The sequence below is a fragment of the Acipenser ruthenus genome, chromosome 2 (genome assembly GCF_902713425.1).
Source record: "Acipenser ruthenus chromosome 2, fAciRut3.2 maternal haplotype, whole genome shotgun sequence".
In the NCBI taxonomy this organism is placed as follows: Eukaryota; Metazoa; Chordata; class Actinopteri; order Acipenseriformes; family Acipenseridae; genus Acipenser; species Acipenser ruthenus.
Window position 1 is genome coordinate 43,768,715 of NC_081190.1, and position 26,763 is coordinate 43,795,477.

The following is a 26,763-nucleotide window of genomic DNA, read 5'->3' on the forward strand; positions in this document are numbered from 1 at the left end:
AGTAGTTTCTGTATTAGTACCAAATCATTACTAGCACTGAATCCCCCCAGTCACTGCTCCACTTATAACAGATCCTGTTAGAACTTAGTGCTGTTTACAATGTATTTAAATTTTAAGACCCTGCCAAGCACATGTGTTTCAATGGGAAGTTCTTCAGCATGTCAAATAATAGTTTTTATTATCGTGTTCAAAATGAAACCGTATATAATTGTTCTTCAATAATAAGAATGAGACATTTAAATTGGTTGTTCCTGAGTAGCCTACAGAGCACTGCCCCTTTAAAAAACAAAAACAAAAAAAACAGAGTTGAAAGGTCAAATCACATAGGCAGCACCGTGTCCATGAAACGGGGCATCACAAAGATTAGAAAAAAAACCCAGAAACAGATAAACCTTGTGTTTTATCTACAATTTGCAGGAAATTTAAAAAAAAAAAAAAGATGTTCAACGGCAATCTAAAGTATTTTGTTTAGCAATGTTTAGTTTTAAGAAAGTGCGTATTTATTTTCAACAGACTACTTGGGTACACTAGCTACATTGTATGAAAAAAAGTTTCAGGAAATTTCATTAATATCACTTTTTTGTTTCACAAAATACATAAACAAGCCTTGTATGTATGTGAAGATCACAATGAGAGTTTACAGTAACATACGATCTGTGTTCATTTACATGCTCGCACAGCTACAAAATACAAATCTCACTTGCTGTCCTACATAGCTACACGTAAATGCTGTGTGCATATACAACCAAACAATTTACAGATCCATGCACATTTGTATTTTCAGTGCTTGAAAGGAAATGGACTTTCATGGATTTTTGTTGAAATTCACGATTTCTGTGACCTCTGGCCTCCGTGACAAAATCGTATCCTTAAGTTATTTTCATAACCATGGTTCCCTGAAATAAATGTAAGCATTACCTAATGGGTATTTATCCTGAAAGACCATGATAACCTGAATAAGATATCAAAGCTGCACGTAGTGCCTGTGACGCAGTTGGAGGGGACAAGTTGGCTCGCTCATAGGACAGGTCTTGACTGCGTCTGTAATCCATTTAGACAGCCTCTGCTAGGAAGGAGCTTTTCCCCAGGACTTAGCCCCATAACAGACAGAAAATTGTTCAGACTGCCTCCAACTCTGAGTTCATAGTATGCTAACGCCTGCACTGGACACAGAGTATGGAGCTGCCACTCCCTGTCAGACTGGAAAGGAGGCAGATGAAAAGCCTCAAGCTCTACCATCTGGTTAATGTGGAATGTCGAGATGGTTTTTGGCAAAAAGGCAGGATTGGCATGAAACATAACTTTCGCCCTGGTTTCTGCAAACATTAAGCAGGCTTTCGCAATTGAAAATTCTTGCATTTCACCCACCCGCTTAGTGGATGTGATTGCAAGTAAGAAAGCCGCTTTTAATAAATATTTCAGCTCAGCTGAATGCAATGGCTCAAAGGGTGGCTTCATAAGTGCTTCAAGCACCACATTAAGCCTCCAACGAGGGACAATGTGCTTCATAAGCGGCCGAAGCAGCCAAGCTCCCTTTAAAAATTGCCCCACTAGGAAATGAGATAATGGGGAGACTGAATCAATTTTAATATGACAAGCTGAAATGGCTGCCAAATAGACCTTTAAATGTAGAGGGAGATTTCCCCTCATCAAATAAATCCTGCAAAAATTGCAGTATAACTGCCATGGGACAGGACGTGGGGTCAAAACCCTTAGGCAGGCAGTACGTTTGGGAAACGCTCCACTTGTACCCATACTGGGAATGCGTGGACACTGCTTTAGCATTCTGTAGGGTGTCGATGACCCCATTGGATAACCCTAAACGGTTCAAATGTTACTGTTCTGCAGCCAGACCCAGAGCTGCTGACTCAATGGGTCGGGATGCCACAACGTTCCCCGCACCTGACTGAGCAGGTCGCTGCGTTTCAGCAAGTTTGGGAGCTATATCAGAGCTGAAAACCACACACAGTCTCCTGGGCCAATAAGGAGCTACTAATAGCACCCTGGCCCGGTTGTGCCTGATCTTTTCCAGACATAGCGGGAGCATGGCGAGTGGTGGAAAGGCATACAGCAGCTGCCTCGGCCACTGGTGCGCTGGCTCTTTTCACGATTCACCGACAGACCCAACCGACGCAGGTGGTTGGTGATGAGTTCCGGGTGAGTCTGTGACTGCACTGGAGAATGAGCACAAATGAGTCCAGATAATTGAGAACTCTGGTCTCATTTGCCTGGCCGTATTGACTGCAACAGCTGCTATAGTCAGCATTCTGAACCTCCGTCGGCTCAGTTACAGGTTGACCTGAGATTGAGGATTGGTCTGAGTCCACCATCCCACTTGGGCACCAGGAAGTACCTGGAGTAAAATCATTTTTCCAAATGAAGAGGATGGACTGTGCAAATACCCCGCTATTGTAGCAGGGCTGTCGCCTCCAGAGACAACACCACCGTGTCTTGCGGGTCTGTGACTAACATTATAATCACGTCCAGAAAGGGAGGGGTACCATGTTTGAATTGTAGAGAACAGCCGGTCTGTACAGTATTGTGCACCCAGGTGCTCTGAAAAGGGGCCCTGAGCCTGTGGCAGCAAACTGCTAGAACTGCTGCTGCGCTTGTGGCTTAGCCGGAGGCTTTTGCCTTTGCTTTTGCCTTTGCGCTTGATGGCAGAACCGGGCAGCAGTGTGGAGTAGTGGTTAGGGCTCTGGACTCTTGACCGGAGGGTCGTGGGTTCAATCCCAGGTGGGGGGGGACACTGCTGCTGTACCCTTGAGCAAGGTACTTTACCTAGATTGCTCCAGTAAAAACCCAACTGTATAAATGGGTAATTGTATGTAAAAATAATGTGATATCTTGTAACAATTGTAAGTCGCCCTGGATAAGGGCGTCAGCTAAGAAATAAATAATAATAATAATAATGAAAGTTTCCCCTTTGCACAGCAGTGGGTCAGTTGTGAAAACCTCCTCTGGCTTTAGCAGGAGCCAGCTGTGCTGGTCTCTGAGGCTGCTGGAACCTTGGTTGTCAGTTTGGTGCTGGTCTGCGTACTGGAGGAGGCCGCTTGGGAAGCAGGCGCACCAGTTATTTTATAGACTCTCATGTACAGTGCAAGCGCAGCAGCATGTCATCTTAGATATACGGAGCAGATTCTTATTCAGCAACCGCAGCTCCTCGAGCTGTTGTGGTGTGGGTCTGTGGCTCTGAGAGAGAGAGACTTATAGGTTCTGGAAAGCTACCAAGATACCGCTGTGCCGCGAACGCACTGGCTGAGTAAGCCTTCTTGAGAATCGTCTCTAAAACCCGCACTGTTTATTTCGGCAGGTAGTGTCTTTATTTAAAAGCGCTAGCTTTGGTGCTTGCACCAGCGAGGCAATAGCGGCATCTACCGAAGGAAAATCAGCCAAGCTGAGCTTCCTCTCCTCAAGTAAACTGTACAGCGTCCCCAAGGAACATGAAACAGCAGGCACTGTAGTCGGGTGAACCCATGATGAATGTACCTCAAAAGAGAAAGTCTGGGTGCACTGGGGGAGACACCTGAGAGGGAGCGGGATTATCCTCAAATATGCAGAGATGCCAACTTATGAAAGTAGAAAACAGTAGCATAGCAGCAGAAATATAGTAGCATATAGTAGCAGAATTTATTTATTTATTTATTTATTTATTTATTTATTTTTTAAAGGCAAGGGGCTGCTAGCCCTAGAAATTAAAAAGTTCTTAGGGTCTGGCAAGCCAAATACTTCATTTTTGCTGTTCAATGTATAATTGTGGTCATTGTAAACACATGGCATTTAGAAATTAACAACCCTAATAGAAAATACTTCAACACTGATTTTTTTTTTAAATTTGGAATTCTGTTTATCATGGATTTAAACATTAGTAATGAACAGTAAGTGCTATCAAACCTGGCCTGAAATATTCAACCTCAAAACTTTACAAAAATAACTATAAAAATAACAACACCTCAACAAAGATTTAACATAGTTTTTTATTTACATTTTTACTACTCTGCAATTATCAAAACACAAAATGCTGTGTAGTATCCAATAATTAATTCATTATTTAAAGCAAGTTAAACCTCAAAACCCATTTGCACAAACAGACAGCAATGGGGAGTGTCAGATTTTGCTTTTTGCTGGTGTTTCTTCGTGCCTATGTGAGTGATACAGTCATGACGCCCACCATGATTCACAGAGAAGTCTGTCCGGCAGTATTCACAGCAGACGTGAGATTGAGACACTCCACTTCTTTTAATGCATGACCACTCTGTGGTAAATTCCACTCGATATTTCTGACAAGCCAACTTCAAATCTTTCTGATTGAGGAGAGTGACATTTTTTGTTTGATTAGTGATTCCTATTTTAATAACTGATAAGTAAGGCTGGGATTTTGTCACAGAAATTTGTACTAAAAATCATGGAGCAGTCACAGTAAATTTGAATAGGAAGGGGTAAATGTTGTGTGAAGTCACGGGGATCAAAATTCAACAATGTTTATTTTTTTTAATACAATATACATTACCTACATAAACATAAAATTAGTCTGTCTATAGACATAGGAAAAAGGGAACATTAATCTAAATATTTATTTTATTATGTTTTTCACAACATCAGGGTCAAGGTTTAATCCTGTAAAATCGGTAAGCTTCACAGCGTATACAACAACTATAAACAAAAATGTTCGTTTTACATAACATTTGGTGGGGTTTCTACAGGACAGCAAACAAAAACTGCAATAACGTTTGAAGTTCAAAAAGTCTGTGTGCATCTGTTTCTTCTGCTGTGGTACAGTTTGCAGTTATTTTATGTTTTGGTTTGTTTGTTTACATATTATTCTGATACAACATGTTGTACATGTTTGATGCCTTTCTGTAGATCTCTCCAAAATAGTAGCTGCTACCGCCAAATCGTAGCAGTTGGCATCTCTGAATATGGAATGTTTCCGCATGTCGTGTTACAGGCCATGGAACTGGTAAAACGTCAGTGGCCATCTTGATCAGCGGCATAAGCTCTGCTGACAAGGAAAGATGCACTACTGGTGTTGCACTATCCGAGTCTCCCTTCTCAGAGGGGAACTACTCTAAAAGGCACAGCGGCGGTAGGTGGAGCAGTGTGCTCACGCAGTAGCTCAGCTAACATATTGCCCTGCTGGGAGACCTCCTCCCAGAGCTTATCCAGCTGCTCAGAACTTTCCGATCTGAGGTCTCCTACAAGATCTCCTGCTCTCCCTTGGCACAGAGCCATCAGAGGAGGATCTATCCCTCTCTTTCTGAGCCGAGGATGGAGGGGAGCCTTGTCTAGGTGGAATGGACAAGGATCGCTCCTTAGAGCTGCAAGACAATTGCTTCTCCAGCATGCGCTTAGAAAAAGTTGCACAGAACTCACAGGAGTTGAGGTTAGCGAGTGCCTCCTTAGCATGCTCTGGACCCAAACAGGCAGCGCACCTGCCATGCCTGGTACCTTGCTCATGGGCTGAAAAACCCTAATTTAATTGTTAATTTTTGTTCAGGACATGTGTAGACCGTACTGATGCATTGGTGGAGACCGGTCCAGCTACCCCTGGCGTAATATGGGCAGCCAATTGCTCCACTCGTAGCATCAGGGCTTGTGTGGCTTCTCGTTGAGCCTGCAGGGCTTCTTGATGAGCTTGCAAAGTTGCAGGCGTAGCTTCTCGTTGAGCTTGCGTGGCGTCTTGTTGAGCCTGCATGTTTGCCTGCTGTCCCCCTATGACGGTGGCGAGCATGCGAACTACGGTCTCTAGGTCGGTCATCTTGTCTGTAATTCTTGTACAGCCCAGTGGGTCCTGCAGTGGTTGTCTGCAGGGTTAACCAAATCCCACTCTGACACCATATGTAAAGGAGACGCTGGCCACACCGGCTCTCTCAGGCTCTTTCCCCATTTAAATTGACCCAAACACAGGAACTTGAATTTTTTCTCAACGCGGTTGCGCTAATTTTCTTCTATTCTTAGACACACACAAAAAATCAACAAAAATTAACAATTAAATTAGGGTTTTTCAGCCCATGTCTTTCTGGGAGGTGTAGTCCTGTTTTCTCCCCGGACTACACTATCTTACACAGGGCAATCACCCCGACCAATCTGCCGGTACTGGACCAAGGATGGTACCGTTTAACCTAGGTTATTTTTAATTACCTGCATGGTGCCCAAGCACTAGTAAAGTACTGTACAGCACTGTTGTACGGTACACACTGCTCAATCCACACTGTATGGTGCGGTGCACGTACCCACGGTACGGTGCACAAGGCACAGTACACACGGTACGGTGCTCAGTACCCATGGTACGGTGAACAAAGTATGGTACAGTGCGCACGGTACGGTACACACGGTACGGTACGGTGCACAAGGCACAGTACGCATGGTACGGTGCACAGGGCACGGTACGGTAACCTCATTCAACAAGAACGGTGGTAAGTCTGTGACCTACATTTACCAAAAGAAGCAATAGGGGGTGCCCACCTATATAGCTTCTGGCTTAACCAACAGAGCCCTAAGACTGGAGGAAGCCCGCTGACAGCCTTCGCAATGGCACTTCAAGCAGAAACCAAAGCAGCAAGAAAACACTGCAGGAAGGACTGTGAGCAGTCAGACTCGAAGCAGAGCTGAGCCCAGAAACTGCTAGTGAATCGGCAAAAGGTGACCTCATTTGTTGTACAATGTACTGACAGGAACGGGAGCAGGTCTAGGACCTACAGTTACCCCAGGAGCAATTATAGGGTGCCCACCTATAATGCTTTTGGCTAGCCAACAGTTAAAAAACTGAGGAAAACCTACTGTTAGCTAATAGGCTTCAGACTGATTTTGCAAGCAGTGCTGATGTGGCAACGAGACACTGTGGCAAAACTGCAAGCAGTCTAACCAAAGTGTGTGTCTCGGTCTAACGGAGGACAGTGAAGCCAGCAGCTGCGTTGGTATTTCTGTGAATAAAACAAAACAATACACATAGAGAAACAATTTCTCACACAAAACACAGTAACAATTCTTTAGTATAATTTTCGTAACAAAAAACAAAAACGTTATTTTTAAACTTCAACTGAAGCTAGCAAACTGAGAGAGAACACAAGTAGCCGACATAAGGTTGTTCGATCCCGGGGAAGGGGCAGCAGAACTGCCGGCGGGGCTTAAAGCCGCTATGGGACTAATGAAAATCATGGAGTGCACAATACATGTAAGTAGTAATTACTATTAGCACATGCAATAATCGCAATAAGTGTAATTACACAAGTGAGACAAAATTCAAATATAAATAAGATATTTATCTGTTTGTAGATCTCTCACAGATTTTCTGCATTTTTGCACATTTTTCACATAGGTATTTGGTCAGATTTTTTTGTGGGTTGTAGTAGTATATAGAGGGAGTCTGAGAGAAAAAATGACACCACAGTTTGGTGATTCTTTCAACTAAATATAACAAAAAATCTGAGTTGTTTATATGGGTTTCCCAATCAAGTAACCTCCTGAAAAGATATAATTCAACCCCTTTGCCTGTAAATACATATAGTACTGAACTGTAGAGTACTGTAAATACTGTACATTGGTGGCTGAATAGCACGAACATAAAACCGAGGGGCTGATTGGATAAAATAGGTGTTTGGATAATCAAGGTTTTACTGAGCAGTATTTAAAAAGTAACCTTTTTAAAGCATGCATCTAATTGCATTACTAATCTTTTTTTTTTTTAGCAGTACCGCAGTTAAAACAACAGCAGTTGTTGGTTACAAGCAAACAAGTAGCTCCTTGCACAGACAAAATAATCTGAAAAGCAACTGTTAACTTAAAATGAGAATTGCAACAATTGTCTCTTCCAAAAAACAGAATTCCTATCTCCTTCCCCATTCCTAGTCATTTCATCAACCTAAATGATAGCTTAGAAGAACCTACTAATCATCCCTCCCAGTAACAAACTTAGAGGACTACAAAGCAGACCACATAGATAGCATCCAACATCTACATTGGTTGTTATAAGTGACAAAACGCTGTAGTCTCTAATGTTGTTTTTTTCTTTTCAGTTTCTACAGGCAAGTCAGCAGTAGGGCTGAATAAACGACTCCTTATTAAAATTGACATCAATGTGGAGTGACAGATATCACTGCATATAAGAAAACGCATTATCCATTTTATGGGGCAAATTATGTGCAATAACAAATGTATTATGAAACAACTTTAAATTGGCTTTAAAGAAACCCATATTACAATAAATCTATGCTGTGTTCCCAATAGCACACCTGGTTGTACAGTAATAAATTTATTAAATTTATTAGATTTAAACAAATGAGGTTCAATTTGGCAACACAAATATGTTGGAAAACACTGTACAGTACTTTGCTCTACATGTTTTGTCAACATTGTATTAAGTAAAAATGAAGTTGAACACTGTAATTATAATTTTTATGAGTGAACCACCAACACCCCCAATAGTGATTGATACACAACCTTTTCCAGTCTTTACTATTAGTATGCAAATACTTGTTGCTACAGGCAGAATAGCATGCACTGTGGAACAATTTACGCGCTGCACTCCCCCTCCCCTCCCACAGTTTTTATAATGGAAGAAAATATATATGAGGAGATTATTATATCTTGTTTATTTAAATATAAAAGTGTAGTTACAGTCAGCACTCAGAAATCTGTTACCCAGGTACACGTCAGTCGCGTTTTACCACCCTTGTATTAAGAATAAAATCAATTTCCATTATTCGCTCAAAGCCTCCACTAGTGTTTTCTACTATTATAACAACCTTGACTTGCATAAAGAAGGAAAAACATTGAGTGAAATAGCTTGCATCACTTGATTTTCAAGGTGTGGTATCTGAAGCATAATCAACAAGTACAGAGAAACATCATCTGTAATTGACATACCCAGAACTGGAAGACCCGAAAAGGTGCCTAACAAGGATGAGCAATACTTGAAGATAATATCCTTAAATAGAAAGAAGACACGCGTTGAATTGACAACAGAACTGGCAGAAGGCACAGGTTTCGTTATCCATCCATCAGCAGTCCAAAGCACCTTTGACCATTGTTTCCTAGTCCAATTTTTGTGTTCTTGTGCATATTTCAGCCTTTTAGTCTGGTTCCCCTTTCTTAAGAGATATTCTTACTGTAACACATCCTTTAAGTCCTGATTTCATGAGTGACCTTTGTACTGTTGATATTTATTAACTATCTCTACTTACTTTACAATAAAATACCTGTCTATTCTTTTTGTGCACCAGTTGCTACACCTGTGCTTTCGCAGAGATGATGTACCAGTTTTGTGGCTGAAGAATTCCACAATTCTGGATTCTCGAACTATTATCCACATTTCACCTCGTTCACAGACCATGCAGACGTGATACAATAATCTTGCAACGCATCAAACAAGCAGCAAAACAAACCGAGAACACTGCTTAGGAAATACATTTACTGTCTAATACTTTATTTGGGAAAGGCTTACAGACGAGTATGCTGAAAGGGCACATAAAACGTTTTTGACAATTCAAATTCACACCTGCGCCTGACCCGAAAATTACATTTTCTGACCTGCACCCGAACCACAAACCGTGAAAAAGATCACATTCCGACCCAAACCCGACTGGCTTTGCAGATCACCCACGGCTACTCGACCTGATGCAGGACTCTACTCTATGGTATTCCCCGAGATCTGCCTCGGCATTGCTTCCTTTGCTGTAAAAAAAACTTGACCAGTTCATCTCTCTGCACACTTGTCAGCTTCATGTTGCTTGACTGAGCTGCCTTGCGAGTGACAGGACTATTTATACCCACAGTACTGTAGTATGGAAACACACTGTAGTAATCAGTGTCGCCCCCTAGTGACAAAAATTAATAATTGTGGCATTTGCATCTCAATGGTTCCCTTAACAACCGTATGCAATTTCACATTCCTATGCCCTACCGTTTGTGAGATACGGTGCGTTGATGTGGTAAACCCTGTGTAAGGCATATTTATGTATAGTAAGTTACAGTGTCTAATCGGGAGCTGAAAATTCAAAAGCATATGGTTGCATATGTGATTCATTCTAAAAAGGTAGAACAGTTTTCGTACTGTATGCTGTTTTATCTGGTATACAACTATCACTGGAAAGAAATGTAATTAGGGTGTTAACCCTTTGCGGTCCTATGTCGGACCTGGTCCGACATTGCAATTATTCCTATCAGGTCCCATGTCGGACCCTGTCCCACATCATCAAAAAGATGCAAAAAACAGGTTTTTAGTCGTTTTTTCTCCGTAAAAAGCCGAGAAAACCATTCAATGGCCGAGTGGGAGCGACAGGAGCCGAGACAAGCCGCAATAAAAAAGAATAGAAAAAAAAGGGTGTATCTCATGAATAGTCATACTTGCCCCTGGCATCAGATTGGGGCGGTCATAAGGAAACAAGCTGGCTGGTACTGCATCAGCGCTCAGAGAATATCACAGACATTTGCAGAGCTTTTTTGAGATGTTCGAGTAATAAAATAATGACTTGGATCGCATTATTGAGGTGTTTGGTGAAAAAACGAGTGATCAGGAGATGATTGATCGGTATGTACGACTATTATTATTATTATTATTATTATTATTATTATTATTATTATTAGTTATTTCTTAGCATATGTGAAAGCTATAGCGAACAAAAGGGTGGGGCAGGGCTGGAGATGCCTAGTGAGTGCTTTGTTATGCAGGGCCATTTAAACCCGTTTGACTTGGAAAAAAAATACTTTTAAAACAGCACGTCTAAAATTAACTGTGCGTGTGAAAATAAATTGGACCTGATGCGCCTGACGCGCACTTAATAAATTGACTGCAAAGGGTTAACAGGTAAACATTTTGGTGAAATTAAAAATGCCATTTGCAAATCAGGAGTACTGTGAGAAGAGACATAGAATAACTGCCTGTTATTACATTTTAAAGCAACCCCAGAACTCAAAAGTGAATGTTTACTTTTTGTGCAATTCATATATCATAATTATACCACTAATTATACCATTATTTTTGTCTGTATGATTCTTTGTCAAAGCAAAAATGAAGTTCTTACCTGTTTGCTAAGAGCTGGGACTTTGTTCCAGAGGGAGAGGTCAGGTAAATAGACAGATCTCCACGGCGATGGTGAGTAATGGTGATCCGCACCACAACGTGCTCCAAGTAGATGACGTGGTGGTTGGAATTATCAGCACAGCCAGGAGCTTTGTATACTGATCTGACAACATTCTCTGGACGAATAGTTCTGCAATAAAACAATGACAGGCAATGGCTCAGAAAAATAATATCTAGGAGCCCAGGTATATCCATCACCTTTTTTTTTTTATTATGTTTAGATACAATTCATGCAGTGCGTCTTTGCACTGTGGTTAAGGGTGTATCTATTTAGTGCAGTTGGAATGGCTTGAGTCGGAAATGGTTTTGTGCTGTCATTGCGATAAATCTTATTGTACTCTAATCCCAAGGCAGGAGAACATATTGCTCATGTGAGTTCTGCATTAAAATAGCAGTCTCAAGCACTGGGACTTTTTCCATATCTTGGGACACAGCTGAAGATATTCTCAGAAAAAAGACAGCCTACCAATCTTTTTTTAATTAAAAGTTTCACCAGGGTGAAATAGCCAATAAATCACAACAAGAAAGCCTTTCAAGCAATCAAGGTCATAAATGATCAAAACCCATTATCTGCTCTTGTAACCCAGTTTCTCTCTCAAACGAACTTCAAACTACCCTGATAAATCTACAGATGAGATCAGGAAGACATTTATGGATTTCATTTCATAAAGTGGCTGGGATTAGTGCAGATGTTGTGTTTGAAATCTGTGTGGTCTATTTGTTTCAACCCACCACATGATTTGGTAGTGCTTTATGATTTGCTATGTGGGAAGGAGAGCATTCAAATACATATGAAGTCAGGAAACTGAGAGACCTATATACAGACGTGCTCAAATTTGTTGGTACCCTTAAAGCTCATTGAAATAATGCTTCATTCCTCCTGAAAAGTGATGAAATTAAAAGCTATTTTATCATGTATACTTGCATGCCTTTGGTATGTCATAGAATAAAGCAAAGAAGCTGTGAAAAGAGATGAATTATTGCTTGTTCTACAAAGATATTCTAAAATGGCCTGGACACATTTGTTGGTACCCCTTAGAAAAGATAATAAATAATTGGATTATAGTGATATTTCAAACGAATTAGTTTCTTTAATTAGTATCACACGTTTCCAATCTTGTAATCAGTCATTCAGCCTATTTAAATGGAGAAAAGTAGTCACTGTGCTGTTTGGTATCATTGTGTGCACCACACTGAACATGGACCAGAGAAAGCAAAGGAGAGAGTTGTCTGAGGAGAACAGAAAGAAAATAATAGACAAGCATGGTAAAGGTAAAGGATACAAGACCATCTCCAAGCAGCTTGATGTTCCTGTGACAACAGTTGCAAATATTATTAAGAAGTTTAAGGTCCATGGAACTGTAGCCAACCTCCCTGGGCGCGACCGCAAGAGGAAAATCGACCCCAGATTGAACAGAAGGATAGTGTGAATGGTAGAAAAAGAACCAAGGATAACTGCCAAAGAGATACAAGCTGAACTCCAAGGTGAAGGTACGTCAGTTTCTGATCACACCATCCGTCGCTTTTTGAGCGAAAGTGGGCTCCATGGAAGAAGACCCAGGAGGACTCCACTTTTGAAAGAAAAACATAAAAAAGGCAGACTGGAATTTGCTAAAATGCATATTGACAAGCCACAATCCTTCTGGGAGAATGTCCTTTGGACAGACGAGTCAAAACTGGAGCTTTTTGGCAAGTCACATCAGCTCTATTTTCACAGACGAAAAAATGAAGCTTTCAAAGAAAAGAACACCATACCTACAGTGAAACATGGAGGAGGCTCGGTTATGTTTGGGGCTGCTTTGCTGCGCCTGGCACAGGGTGCCTTGAATCTGTGCAGGGCACAATGAAATCTCAAGACTATCAAGGCATTCTGAAGCGAAACGTACTGCACAGTGTCAGAAAGCTCTGTCTCAGTCGCAGGTCATGGGTCCTCCAACAGGATAATGACCCAAAACACACAGCTAAAAGCACCCAAGAATGGATAAGAACAAAACATTGGACTATTCTGAAGTGGCCTTCTATGAGTCCTGATCTGAATCCTATCGAACATCTATGGAAAGAGCTGAAACTTGCAGTCTGGAGAAGGCACCCATCAAACCTGAGACAGCTGGAGCAGTTTGCTCAGGAAGAGTGGGCCAAACTACCTGTTAACAGGTGCAGAAGTCTCATTGAGAGCTACCTCTAAAGGTTGTGCAACAAAATATTAGGTTAGCGGTCCCATCATTTTTGTCCATGCCATTTTCATTTGTTTTATTATTTACAATATTATGTTGAATAAAAAATCAAAAGCAAAGTCTGATTTCTATTAAATATGGAATAAACAATGGTGGATGCCAATTACTTTTGTCAGTTTCAAGTTATTTCAGAGAAAATTGTGCATTCTTCGTTTTTTGTGGAGGGGTACCAACAAATTTGAGCACGTCTGTATGTAACAGCATGTCTGGTGTGTATTCAAGAAACAGCATTTAGGGATGTCAATACATCACAGGTGTGTGATCTGAAGGGATTTTTTTCATTGCTTTTAGGAAGTGGTTCATATTTGACTTCATGAAAGTGTTAATGTTTACCTTATTTGCCTGTCTGCACTCTCCACACATATGTGCTGAGTGGGTACAGCTTTCCACCTCTCAGCTTCCTGTACCATGGCCTCTGCATCCATCAGTCCAAACCCATAAAGATGGCTCACTAAGAAAAGTAAAACACATAAATGGGTTTACAAGGCGATGCTGCGAGTGAGAGCTGATGGAAGAAAATCATATACTTTAGTGGTCAACTAGTATCAACCTGAGATACATGGCAGGGTTAAAGGACAGGCAAGAACTCGTGTTTTTATTAGGACGGCACTCCAATAAAAAAGGTACTAGCATGTCTTACTCCATCAACAAATCCTGAAATCGTAATATGAGGAAACATGGGTAGAGTGCAAGCCTACGTGAATAATTTGTTGCAGAAAATAAATAAAAAGTAAAATTGACCACAACCCTTTCTTTTATTTTTTTATCCCAACCGCCCCATATATATATTTTCCTTTTCCTAATACAAAAATGAGTAAGTGTTACACTAACTTAAAAACAAATCTAGCCAAGTCTGAAGGATAAGGCACTTGCAGATGCCAATGGAGCTTATAGATGGAAGCCATCCAAACAGCGATATTTGGCTGTCTGTGCAAGGCCAGAACTTCAAAAGGTCTTGTTGAAGTGGGCTTGCCTAGCAGCTGCAGGTACTGAAACTGGTCCTTATTTTAAAAATAACTAATGTAGTTACAAGTATTGAAATAAGTGTTTGTTTTTTTTGTTTGTTTTTTACAACATACTTATTTAACCCTTTAATCCCTATAATGAGACAAATACAAATAAAATGTGCTGTGAACACTTCTTTCAAATACAAATATTGTTTCTACATTAAAAGAGTTTCAAACACTAAAACTATAAACAAAGAAAATGCAATGATGTGCACCTTAGCCTTTTAAATCTGTATCCTTCTTTACTATGATCTAAAGTTCACATTGTCTTCATCTACCTTTTTCATGTGCAAAATCTTTCATACATACGGACATTATTGTCCGGCCAACAAATTAGGTTGGTTACCTTGCTTAGAAATATTTTTTCTCAATTGGATTGACAGCATCTGGACTTTATGGAAACGCTACAAAAAACTAAGTGAAGTAGTCACATGGACTGGGAAGCACCCACTGTGCCATTTCAAGCCCGTACCATGCCCAAGAGAACTGCGTGTCTGAACTCATATTTAGACACAACTGCCACATAACCTGACCAACATAAATGATCGATCTCAACCCCGTTCAAGACCAGGAGATAAATTTGTACAAGGTCTCTATAAATAGTGGCCTCTACATGCAACACATTCTCCCTTTAATTTTACTGGATCTTAACAATGAAGACACTGAAAAAGACTTGTAGTCGAAACATTTGCCACTGAATATATTATGTTTCATTTAGTATTTCAAACTGTAGCACTATTATGGGTTTAATAGTTATGGAAGACTTTTAATTGTTTGTGGTGCTGTATTGTTTGTATTGTTTAAATCAACCTAAAACACACCTCAACTGGTTTCTTCAGCATAACTGTTAAGCATAACTGTTATAGAAGATTTTTGAGTAGGATAAAAAAAGATGATCATTCTGCCATGAGTAACTAAAAAATAATCAATTTGTGGGGAAAAACATATCCTCTAAACTATCTACAAAAAATATTAAAAATACCTTACCTTTATAACCGGCTGCATTGGTTTTCCAATCTGGTGCACTCAGATGACCAGCACGGGAGGTCCTTACAATGATGTGTTGTACATCTCTCCATGTCAAGAATGGACTGAAAGGACAAGAAACAAACCAGTCAACCCCAGGCTTCAAACCGAAGCTTGTGATCACATTTGAAGGCAGCTTAACATAAAGTCTGATTTAGTTTCATTCCTTTTTTTTTCAAGAAAAGGGAAAAATACCTTTAATGAATTATCCACAGCTGCTCCAAGTTTTTCCATCTCTCCTTAATTGGCAGTCTAAGATACTAGGATGTGAATAACAAGCCGTAATTGACCTCTAGAGGATTGCCCAGCAAGCTTTTCGATAGAAGTCATAACATTACTGACTCTGCTATTTCTAGGTGGCAATTAAAGAGACCAAGTAAGATAAGTTAAGTAAGATCAACACGTTTAAGAATTGTGGGTATTGTCATGTGCTGAAATATCACAATGCTGTGGTCATTATGAGCCTCTAACACCACACCATTGTGATATTTCACCACATTACAACATCTTGGAGTTCCATAATTCGATCATAAAACAGCATTTATCGTCGTTACTTAACACACTAATTAGGCACTTACACTTTTGATAATGATTTTCATTGGTGTGTCCAGCACTCCAGATAAGTTGTGTAATAGGTGTTTTACGCATGAAAAAATATCATTTATGTATGATATTTACATTTAATGTGCAACGGATACGCATAGTAATTGTGCTGCACAGCTTGAGTTTGCATGTTATCAAGCATCTGCACTTTGTTGGTTCCCTGTGTCTCAATGGTCAATTACGAATATACTACAGAGTCACAGGACTGACCGGATAGATTGTAGCCTGTCTGGGAATTGCCAGAAACACGTGACCAAGAAGTCTGGGTTTTCAATAAAAAAAATTAAATTAAAAAAAACATACAAATGATTCCACTTCCTTGCAATGTGTAGTCCCCCTCAACCTAACCTACCAATTTACCTAAGTAAAAAAAGAAAGTGTGGTCCAGTGGTTAAAGAAACGGGCTTGTAACCAGGAGGTCCCCGGTTCAAAGCCCACCTCAGCCACTGACTCATTGTGTGACCCTGAGCAAGTCACTTAACCTCCTTGTGCTCCGTCTTTCGGTTGAGACGTAGTTGTAAGTGACTCTGCAGCTGATGCATAGTTCACACACCCTAGTCTCTGTAAGTCGCCTTGGATAAAGGCGTCTGCTAAATAAACAAATTATAAAAAAGATACCGTATTTGCTCGAGTATAAGTTGAGAAATTTAACCCCAAAACACAATAGGGTTGCCACCCGTTCTGGTTTTGCTTGGATTGTTCTCTTTTTGAGGCAGCTGTCCTGGGAAATCTGTAAGACTTCCCAGGACAATAAATGTCAAAGTATATGATTTATTTATTTATTTTTTGTATGAAATGACTCTGGCGTCCCGGTTTTTTGTAAGTCAGAAGTGGGAACCCTAAAACACAATCCCGAAGTTGGGGGGAGGGGGGGGCGGGGGTCGACTAGTACGAGTGAAAAAAAATAAAATAAAATAAAAAACCCTTGTCAGCAAACCTTTAATGTCTGCAAAAGTCATGGCTGGAGTGTGGTTACTACAATCCCTGTCTGTACCTGGCAGGGTTTAGGACCCAGGGGAGCCCTGTCAATTAATTAATGTGGGATGACGTTTAAATGTACGCTCTCCAGTTAATATTATTCATTCTGAATGAATTGTTTGTTGTGGTTATTATTATTATTAATTATTATTATTATTATTATTATTATTATTATTATTATTATTATTATTATTATTATTATTTTTTATTTCTCAGCAGATGACTTGCTTATCCAGGGTGACTTATAATTGTTACAAGATATCACATTATTTCACATTATACAGATATCACTTATTTATTTATTTTTTTTACATACAATTACCAATTTATACAGTTGGGTTTTTACTGGAGCAATCTAGGTATAGTACCTTGCTCAAGGGTACAGCAGCAGTGTCCCCCACCTGGGATTGAACCCACAACCCCCCGGTCAAGAGTCCAGAGCCCTAACACACTGTTGCCCATGCAACACAGGAATTAATTTTTGTTTTCTGTTTCACTAAACTTACCATCTGTTTCAATAACAAATGGATAAAATAAATAAATAAATAAATAAATAAATAAATAAATAAATAAATAAAATTATACCTGAATCTCATCCTCACAATGGGAGGCTCGACTTTTACACGAGGTCGACTTTTACTCAAGCAAATACGGTAGTACGTTCATGCAGGTTTTGTTTACAGCCGAACTTCACTATAACAAACCCTTATTATAACGAAACCCGTTTTTAACGATCCCAACAGCAAGAACCGATTTTTTCAATGCAAATTAGCCCTATTAGAACGATCACGTACAGGACCGACCCGGATACAACGATCTCAGTACTGACCGATACTGAACTTTCTCCAGTGTCAAGTGTGTTAGTCTCTCAGTGAAAACAAAGACCATGGTTGACTAATTAAAAGATAACGCTAATTCAAAGATGACCTACTGTAGTACAAATCATGCATGACGAATGCAATTGTTGCCTGTCCGTCATCTTCACACAAACTGCAACCAGGCACCAGGCATGAGGAGCAGTCCGCGCTGGAGGGACATGTAATTACTGTATTCAGCATGTAAGTGTACATTCTTTCCTTTTCCATTTCTTTACTGTTTTCTTTTAAACATACCTTTAGCAGGGTGATTGCCCTGCACAGGGGGAAAGTAGTGTTGGTTTAATTAATATGTGGAAACGGGTTTGTTTTGTGTGCTTTTTGGAGTTGTTATGTTTGATCAAATGATTGTTTACTGACGGGCGCTCGATTGAGACTTGCTGCCTGTCTTCTGTATGTGTCCTCTGTGCGTTACCATCGATGGTAGCGTCACATGACCATTTTGTTTACTTTCTGTTTTGTGTTTCATAAATCCTGCGCACCTGTGCCGGTGTTTCAACTCCAACTCCCATGTCTCTGTCTTGCAATGCGGGTAACCACACATGTGACACGAGTACCTAGTCACTATACCGTTTAAATTCTGATCAATGTGAAGGAATCTTCATAAAAGTACTATATATTGATGTTCAATTCAAATCTGCCATGTTGTCATTATTCTGATACAGAAAAATGCCAAACCCTATTTTAGTGAACACCCTGATATAACAAACATTTCTCTGGGTCGTTATAGTAAAGTTAGCCTGTATATTCCATCTACAGTGTTGGAATTAAAAAAAAAAAAAATCTGTTTCTGTGTTTATTTGCTTCACAGCCATATTGTTTGTAGTCAATAAAGCAAATAATAATAATTGCTGTTTTTGTAAGACCAAGTTTTTGTGCAGCTTTTCAAAGAATGGCTGTAGTTAATGCTTACCCCATAAGTTAGCAATAAAGTATGTACAGTAAGTATTGAAAGTACTCATGACTTCAAGGTAATGTTGCATTTTATTCACCCAAAATACATTTTGCTCACATTGTGTCTAAATTGGTGAGTAAATTACTCAATGACCCGAAACCTTATCTGGAACACTGGATGTGTCCTTCTGTTGTTTTAAAAAATATGGGATTAATTCTTATTAACAGTTGCTAAAAATGCGATTTCTGTAGCGTGCAGATGTTTGTGTAGAGGGAGGAGTTACCAAGGTAATTTATACCCTTTGGCTCCAGTGAGTAAGTGATGTTGTGGGAGGCACCAATGTTGTAAATGAAAAGCAGGTGAGCTTTCAGGCATTTTCGATATGTATTTTTGAAGTGCAGGACAGAATGGATTATTAAAATCCTTGTACATCACTCTACGATCTGTTTGTTTTAGTGTGGGAGTTATGATTTCTGTTTACTTCAATGAATCTTAGTGTTGCATATATTTTTCCTCACTCATCTGTTTAGTTGAAAACTTGTCAGGTGTAGTACACTCTATTGTAACAGGGGTTTCGAAGTCTCCGTTTTATACAATTTCCCCATCTCCTGTTTGTTTTTGTTTATCCTTTAGCTGATTAATATTTCACTATCAATATTTTGTGAGGAGGCTCCAACCATGGTGATGTTGTGAATTTTTTCTGTGGGTGGAACATGTGATTGACCAATCAGACAACAACATCGCTGCCTGCTGTTTTATAATATGCATAACATATCTTTAAAATTGATACAACTCTCTTTCACTCAATCAAGGACATAATGCTTTTTGGTGTTAATATTGCAGTTGCATTCATACTTCATAGGCAACCTCTAATGGCTTCACAACTTAACAATAAGCTTGACTACAGTTAAGTAACTTTCTAAATCTCTTTTCATTGGGATATTTCCAAACTTAACTGTCACAGTGTACTTTATTTCCTTGGTAGTTAAATAGAGGAGAAACTAGACTGAAGAAAAGGTTTAACAAATAGAAATTATGGCTAAATTATAGTTTGCTGCTGAAAAAATACCACCCGACTCAAAAGGAGCAGTAAACCTGTCAGCATGCCGACACAAGTTAAGAAAACATAATCTCTTTAAAATACTTCCCTAAAGGTTCGGAAAACGGACTTCCACGTGCACATTAGGACTTATTTATTGGTTTAGTAGGTTTTTACAAGGTCAGATTTTTTTTCAAATTGCTATAATGAGTGGCTCCTCTGGAGTAAGAACAATAACAGGACCATGCGTCGGTTCTTTATATCTTGAGTCAATACATTGATCAAATAGGCCTTTGTTTTAAGAGGTAACTTTGGAAAAGAAAAGGAGCGTAGAGCTTTTTCAGCTGTTCATTTTTCTGTTTGGTTCCAGCAAAGAGCAATCAAATGCAAGTCCCAGCAGCGTAAAGAAACCGCAGCTCAGAGTGGCTCCTGTTCGGCTCATTCGTATTTCCGTTTCCCATTCCCAGTTCCTGGGCCTCAAAACCTAGACTGTTGATTTAGTGTCAGTATGTGCAGTGGAGTATTACTTCTAACCCAAGACCCCGTATACATTTCTCTTGTGGCAGTTCATTAACAACTGCTGGCCACTCATATACAGGAAATAATGTAAAACAATATATATTTGAGCAACAAAAGGTGTTTCCAGTAAGTCTCTGAATATATTATTCAGGATATCCTTTGAACCTTTTAGTTCCCCACAGAAAAGCAAGCATTACATAAATCAACAATAACAGGCTTACTTAAAGAAGAGAATATACAGCACCATTAAAAAAAAAAAAAAAGCAGCAGGTGATCGATATCCCAGGTCAGCGAGGGGCTTACAAACTGAATTGCCATATGTTAGTGCTTCATTGGATTTGTCTATGTAGGAGAAGAGGACTGGTATGGAATAGGGTTATTGAAAACGGAAACTGGCTGGACACACCGCACATAGAACAGACAACAGATGGAACAAGCTCAATGCAAACTTAATGACAACCCAGGGACATTGAGAGGGGAAACTGAGGAATAATGCAAGGGCCAGATCATCCAAAATGATGCATAGTTATTTGCAAGAATCTGACTTCCCAGTTTATGTCTTTTATTATTATTTGCTTATTTAGCAGACAGGTTTATCCAAGGTGACTTACAGAGACTAGGGTCTGTGAACTATGCATCAGCTGCAGAGTCACTTACAACAACGTCTCACCCGGAAAATGGAGCACAAGGAGGTTAAGTGACTTGCTCAGGGTCACACAGTGAGTGAGCTGGGATTTGAACCTGGGACCTCCTGTTTACAAGCCCTTTTCTTTAACCAGTAGACCACACAGCCTCCTTGTGGCAAGCTGACCTGAGCGGTGACGTCAGACCCGGAAGAAACACGAACAGCACCGCGAGTGGAACGGCGAATGTGCTTGCTTGTGCCGGTTTATTGTAAAATAAAAGGTTTAAACAAAAATCAATTGCTACGTCCAGCACGACCTAGCAACTGATTTTATTATTAATTCTCCTCACTCTCTCCTGTTCTTTTTCCCTGAACACACAACCCAGAGTAAGTGAATTGTGCAACTATTTATACAGCTGTGCTGGGATTCAATTACTAATTAATTATTTACTTGAATCCCAGCACGTGAACTAATTTGTGCATTCCCCGTGCTCACATATTGTTACATACTTTATCTGCACGTGAAGTGATTGTGCAATCGCCGTGCCTAAATACAACTATATATTTCAAATCACTCATGCTACACAGCCCCATTTATATCCTGTGAACCAATACCTATACACCAACATTAACACACCTCACGCAACATATAACACAAAACTACACACAGGGGCGGGGCACTTTGCCACACTCCTATATCATAATTTTCTGTCAGGACTTAATTTTTTATTATTATTTTTTTAAATCTATAGTTGCTGATAATTTAAAAGAGGAGCTTTGACAGACTAGAAATCCAAGTGTTTGTTGAGATGCAAGAGAGGGCGTAGAAACTTTAGCAGTATAGAATGTTTTGCAATCATTTTCTGAAGCTATACCCGGTTCTATCACTGATGCTTAACTGTCTAGGAGGTTCAAGCAGTTACAATCACAATCAGGTTGGGACCAGTCCAAGAAACTTGGTAATCTTCCAAAACAATAAAACATAAATAACATTTCAGTATCACACTGGAGCTGGTACCGTCTCCATCTGCAGTCTACAATCCAATCTGCCACTTGACATTACACAAAAGGTCAAAGCTATAGGTTTCACTTTTTGTATAACTTTGTAAAAACTAACACACATTTACCTAATGGTATAATTAAATCACTGCCCTGTCCTGAGCTAATTCTCTCAGTCTGCATTCCAAACCCAATGGCTTACTGCAAATGGTTATTTTTATTCCTCACAGGTGGTACATTCAAGATGTATTTGTTGTTCAAATGCATTAAAATGTTGTGGCTCTTGAAGTTTTTATTTTGTATTTGTTACACCTGAGGGGTTTCAGTGGTTCATCTAGTAAAGGCACTACCACACTGGAAAGTAGGGTGAATAACACAGGAGCTCACTAGTTTGAATCTGAGTTCAATTGCCGCTCATGGCTAGGGCCCACAGGAAGTGCTACATTAGCCTTTATGCTTTTACAAACTCTACCGCCCTTTGGTTCTTATCAGGGAAGATGTGACACACACTTAGACTGGGAATTCCAATAGGCAGAAAATGTGGGTAAAATCTAGATTGAGCATTCCAAATACCTGTCCAGCCAATGACAACTCTAGTCTTCTTGGCATAGAATGCCAATGCTGTAAAAATAATGTACTCATGCAAGGGGGGAAAGAAACAGAAGCACGTGTGCAAAGTATTGTCTTTGAGAAATTCAGATGAGCTACTGAAAGCATGATGCTAATGCTTCTGAGCTGCTGAGAATTTTGCCTGCAAGAAGATACTGAGGGTAGTATCTTCAGAAAATCAATCATAAGATATGTATGATACATTTCTGTAGTACCAGTTTTTTTAAAAATCACACACCATTAACCCATACCCCTAAAAAGTATGTGCCTGGAAACGCAGAATAGAACATTTCTGCAGCTAGATTTAGATTTAGCTATTGGTCGGTGAGGGGGAGTCATCTTGCTTTATAACACTGACCACAGGACATAAAACCTAGTCTAGCACACAGTTTGTCCGTAAGATATGCATACCATGGTTTCCCCACTATTTTCTAAATCTTGCAAATGTTCATTCTGTTTTTTAATGGTTTAAAATGTGGCTTTATTTAGAAGAGGTGTCATTTTCAGTTGCCATAGTTATAATTAAGTTAATTTAATTTGTTTAAAATCTGCAGTTTTAAAGGTTTTTGCAAGACAAACAACTTCAATGATGCTTATAAAATTGCAAAGTTCATCAAGGTTAGTGATTAATAACATCTGCTTTCACAATTATTCCTTGGCTAAAGATGATGGAATGCAGCACTATATGTACTGTTTGAATATACTAAACATTTAGCTTAATCTATTTATTGACCACTTCTTCTTTAGAATCTATGTAGACCGAAGAAACACAAGTTCTTCACAGTTGCATTGCAGCAAAGATATATCATGTTGTTCTACAGCCATATGAAGTCATACATTCAATGAGGACCGATTCACAAGTTCTCTGTTGCTAGCTATCAGCATGACGAGTTTTCGTCATGAACAAAGCCGTATCTAAATCAAATAAAAAGGAACTCAAACTATAATAATAATAATAATAATAATAATAATAATAATAATAATAATTCACTTTATTTGTTGAGCGCCTTTCATACCAAGAGGTTCAAGGCGCTTCACACAGACTTACAAAAAGCAGTAATTACAAAAAATATTGTAAAAAGAATAAGAGAATAAAAGCCAATATAATATAAAAAGATAGGTCAATTATAAAAATAGGTCTCAGGCCTTGATTTAAAAATAGCCACTGTGGGTGGACTTGTAACATGATTAGGCAGAGAATTCCACAGTTGTGGAGTCCGAACACAGAAAGCAACCTCTCCTTTCCTTCTGAGCCTAACCCTTGGAACAGAGAGAAGTTGACAACAGCTCAGACAAGTAATCAGGTGCCAAACCATTCAGTGCTTTAAAAGGTGAGCAAAAGGATTTTAAAACCAATTCTATATATTACTGTGAGCCAGTGCAAAAAAGCCAGAACTGGAGTTAAATTAGCTCTCTTTTTTGTATTGGTGAGGACCCTTGCAGCTGCATTTTGCACATGCTGGAGTCATGATACGGCTTGGCATCTAAGTCCAGCAAACAGAGCATTAAAGTAGTCCAATCTCGAAGAAATAAAGGCACGGACTATTTTCTCTGCATCGGAAATAGACAGAAAACATCTAATTTTGGCAATATTTCTGAGATGGTAGAAACAAACTTTTATAATCTTTTTGATGTGTGACTCAAAACTTAAGGTAGAGTAAAAAATAACACCCACATTTCTCACTTCAGATTTCAAATTAGGAGTTAAGTAACCCAAGTTTATTTTTGACAGGTCAAGTTGTTGCTGAGCACCCACTATCAAAACTTCCATCATATCCGAGTTAAGTTGCAGAAAAAGTCTTTATGCCAGTAAAACACTCCAGAAGCACTGATGTTGTAGTGATATCACCTGGTTTCACCGACATGTATAACTGCGTGTTATCTGCACAACAGTGAAAATTTACACCATGCTTACGAATAATCTGGCCTAGAGGTAGCATGTATAAAGAGAATACAATTGGACCAAGGATAGAACCCTGAGGGACACCACAGTTGATATTTGCTAAAGAAGACATTGACTCCCTGTGACAGAAAGACAATGATTCTTGGTGGTAAATCTCCCTCCCGACCTGTGAGGGCGCTAAGTAACAGGAACAGAGTACAGGTTAAAAGGAAGTCGGTCATATAGAAAAGGGGTGGAGCTTCGGTACACTAACTCATTGACCCAGAAGGAAAATGATGTGGCAGCTGCGGACTGGATGAGCGGCTGCAATCGTTTACCAAGGGGTCATGAGTGATGGTATAAATAGGGGTCAAAGCGATGTTATCTGTTCCTTCATTTTGGTTATTGTGAAGTGAACCGGAAGGACCTGTGTTTGTTGTGAAAGTAATCGTGAGTGTTTTGTTTTGTTACTTGTATCACTAGACAGCTAACACGTTCCGAAGCTGTCGCCAGAGGCCAGCACAAACCCGGAACAGCACTTCACTCGTATCACAGTAAATTGTATTTGTACCACAATCACTAATTCACGCACTAAAGGGACTTGTGTGTGTGTTTTGTGTTTAATGTGGGGATACAATAATGGGACTATTATTTCGGGACCAGCTTGGGGATTATAAACGTAAGTAATACACACCGCTGTATTACTTACCAGCATTATTATTTACTGTTTGTTTCACCGTCAGGCACTGGACAAAAACAAATAAAAACAAACCTTTGCACCTGGATTACAATTGTCTGTCTGTTCTTTGATCACCTGCACCTGCACATGATTAACCACTTTGCCACACTCCCCCAGTGAAACAAAATACTGTCTATTAGAGAGGTAGGATCTAAACCAGTTTAGTACATTACCCGCCAGACCCACCCATCCCTTTAGACGGTCAATTAAAATGGATCAAAAGCAGCACTAAGGTCCAAAAGAACCAGAATGGAAATAGAATTTGAATCTGCACTCATCAGAAAATCATTTGTTACTCTAACCAGGGCAGTCTCTGTACTGTGATTAGAATGAAACCCAGATTGAAACTTTAAGAATATTGTTTAAGTACTATTTTTTCAAGCAGGACCGGCCTTACTGGAGGTCGACCTGTGCCCCCGCACAGGGCACCACGATCAAGGGGCGCCAAAATCAAAATTTCAAGTAACACAGTTTTTGTTTGTCCCAAATTCGATTTATCCACACTAGTGTACGCTTTGAGATTAACACTTATGCAATGTCACACAGACAGATTTGCGCAGGACACGGCGCCAGTTGCGTCAAATGTCAAGTGCTACTTGATACCAGAGATACAAGAACGAGATGGTAAACTCAGCTATTTTAACATTGGTAGTTCCGTCCTCACTCGCTCGGGGAGTTGTGGGAAATAAGGAGTTCCGGAGAGCAGTTTTTTCCTATCTACAGAGTGTAAAGGCTTGCTGCTTTCCTCAGTCTGAGCAGTCTCACAATAAAATGACTTCATACTTTTACATGATTCAACTTTATTCATAGAGAGACACCCCTGCTTGACACTTACTGGCCCGTCAACTACTTTATATCGCCCAAGTCCATCCTGAAATTGCCTGCTGCTCATGCATAATCATGAGCACACTGCCTTTGGAGGCGTGGCTTGCTTGTCAAGGGCTGGATGAAACATAATGACTGATGTGATGAGATGAGAAATTTGGAGAGGAGAGAAGAGTTCAGGGAGATTACAGAGATTAATGATTAGAGTGATAGCAAATTGTTATATTATTAGGCTATATAAAATGTAACCATGTTTTAAATAGATATTTATTTAAATTGAAAAGCCATTTACTTAGAAATACTGTTTGAAGATCACCATCACGATATTCCACTAAATAGGTTAATATTTGAACATGATTTTTTTTTTTTTTGTGCGTCAAATGAAAATAATGTTTTTGGTTAGGCCTATACAGTGCCTTGAAAAAGTCTTCACACCCTTGAACATTTTTTCACATTCTACTGCCTAAAAAATACAATTCAAAATGCATTAAAGTAGGAGTTTGTTTCACTGATCTACACAGCATCATCTACACTTTCAACGTGAAAGAACAATTATAGAAATATTCAAAAAGTAATTAAAAATAAAAAACCAAAGTCTTGATTGCATAAGTCTTCACACCCTTTGTCATAGCAAACCCATATTAGCTCAGGTACAACAAATTGCCTTAACAAGGTACATAATAAGTTAAATAGAGCCCACCTTTGTCCAATCACAGTAGTTCAACTGATTTGAATACTCCTGGATGAAGAATCAAGCTGTTTCTGTTGTATGAAGTGAATTTGAAGCAAATGGCAAAACATGCAGAACAAGGAGCTGCCAAAAGAACT

The 26,763-nt window shown here is 39.5% G+C and overlaps 1 protein-coding gene across 2 annotated transcripts in view; it reads right to left on the reverse strand.

Moving 5' to 3' along the window:
- LOC117409381 (proprotein convertase subtilisin/kexin type 5-like) overlaps positions 1–26,763 on the reverse strand; it is a 182,371-nt gene that overhangs the window by 83,477 nt on the left and 72,131 nt on the right. For both annotated transcript variants that reach the window (XM_058996278.1, XM_034015346.3), the window contains exons 10-12: positions 15,309–15,412; positions 13,648–13,765; positions 11,022–11,210 (exon numbers count right to left, since the gene is read on the reverse strand). In XM_058996278.1, coding sequence (XP_058852261.1) covers positions 11,022–11,210; positions 13,648–13,765; positions 15,309–15,412 — 411 coding nt within the window. The remainder of the gene's footprint in view (positions 1–11,021; positions 11,211–13,647; positions 13,766–15,308; positions 15,413–26,763) is intronic.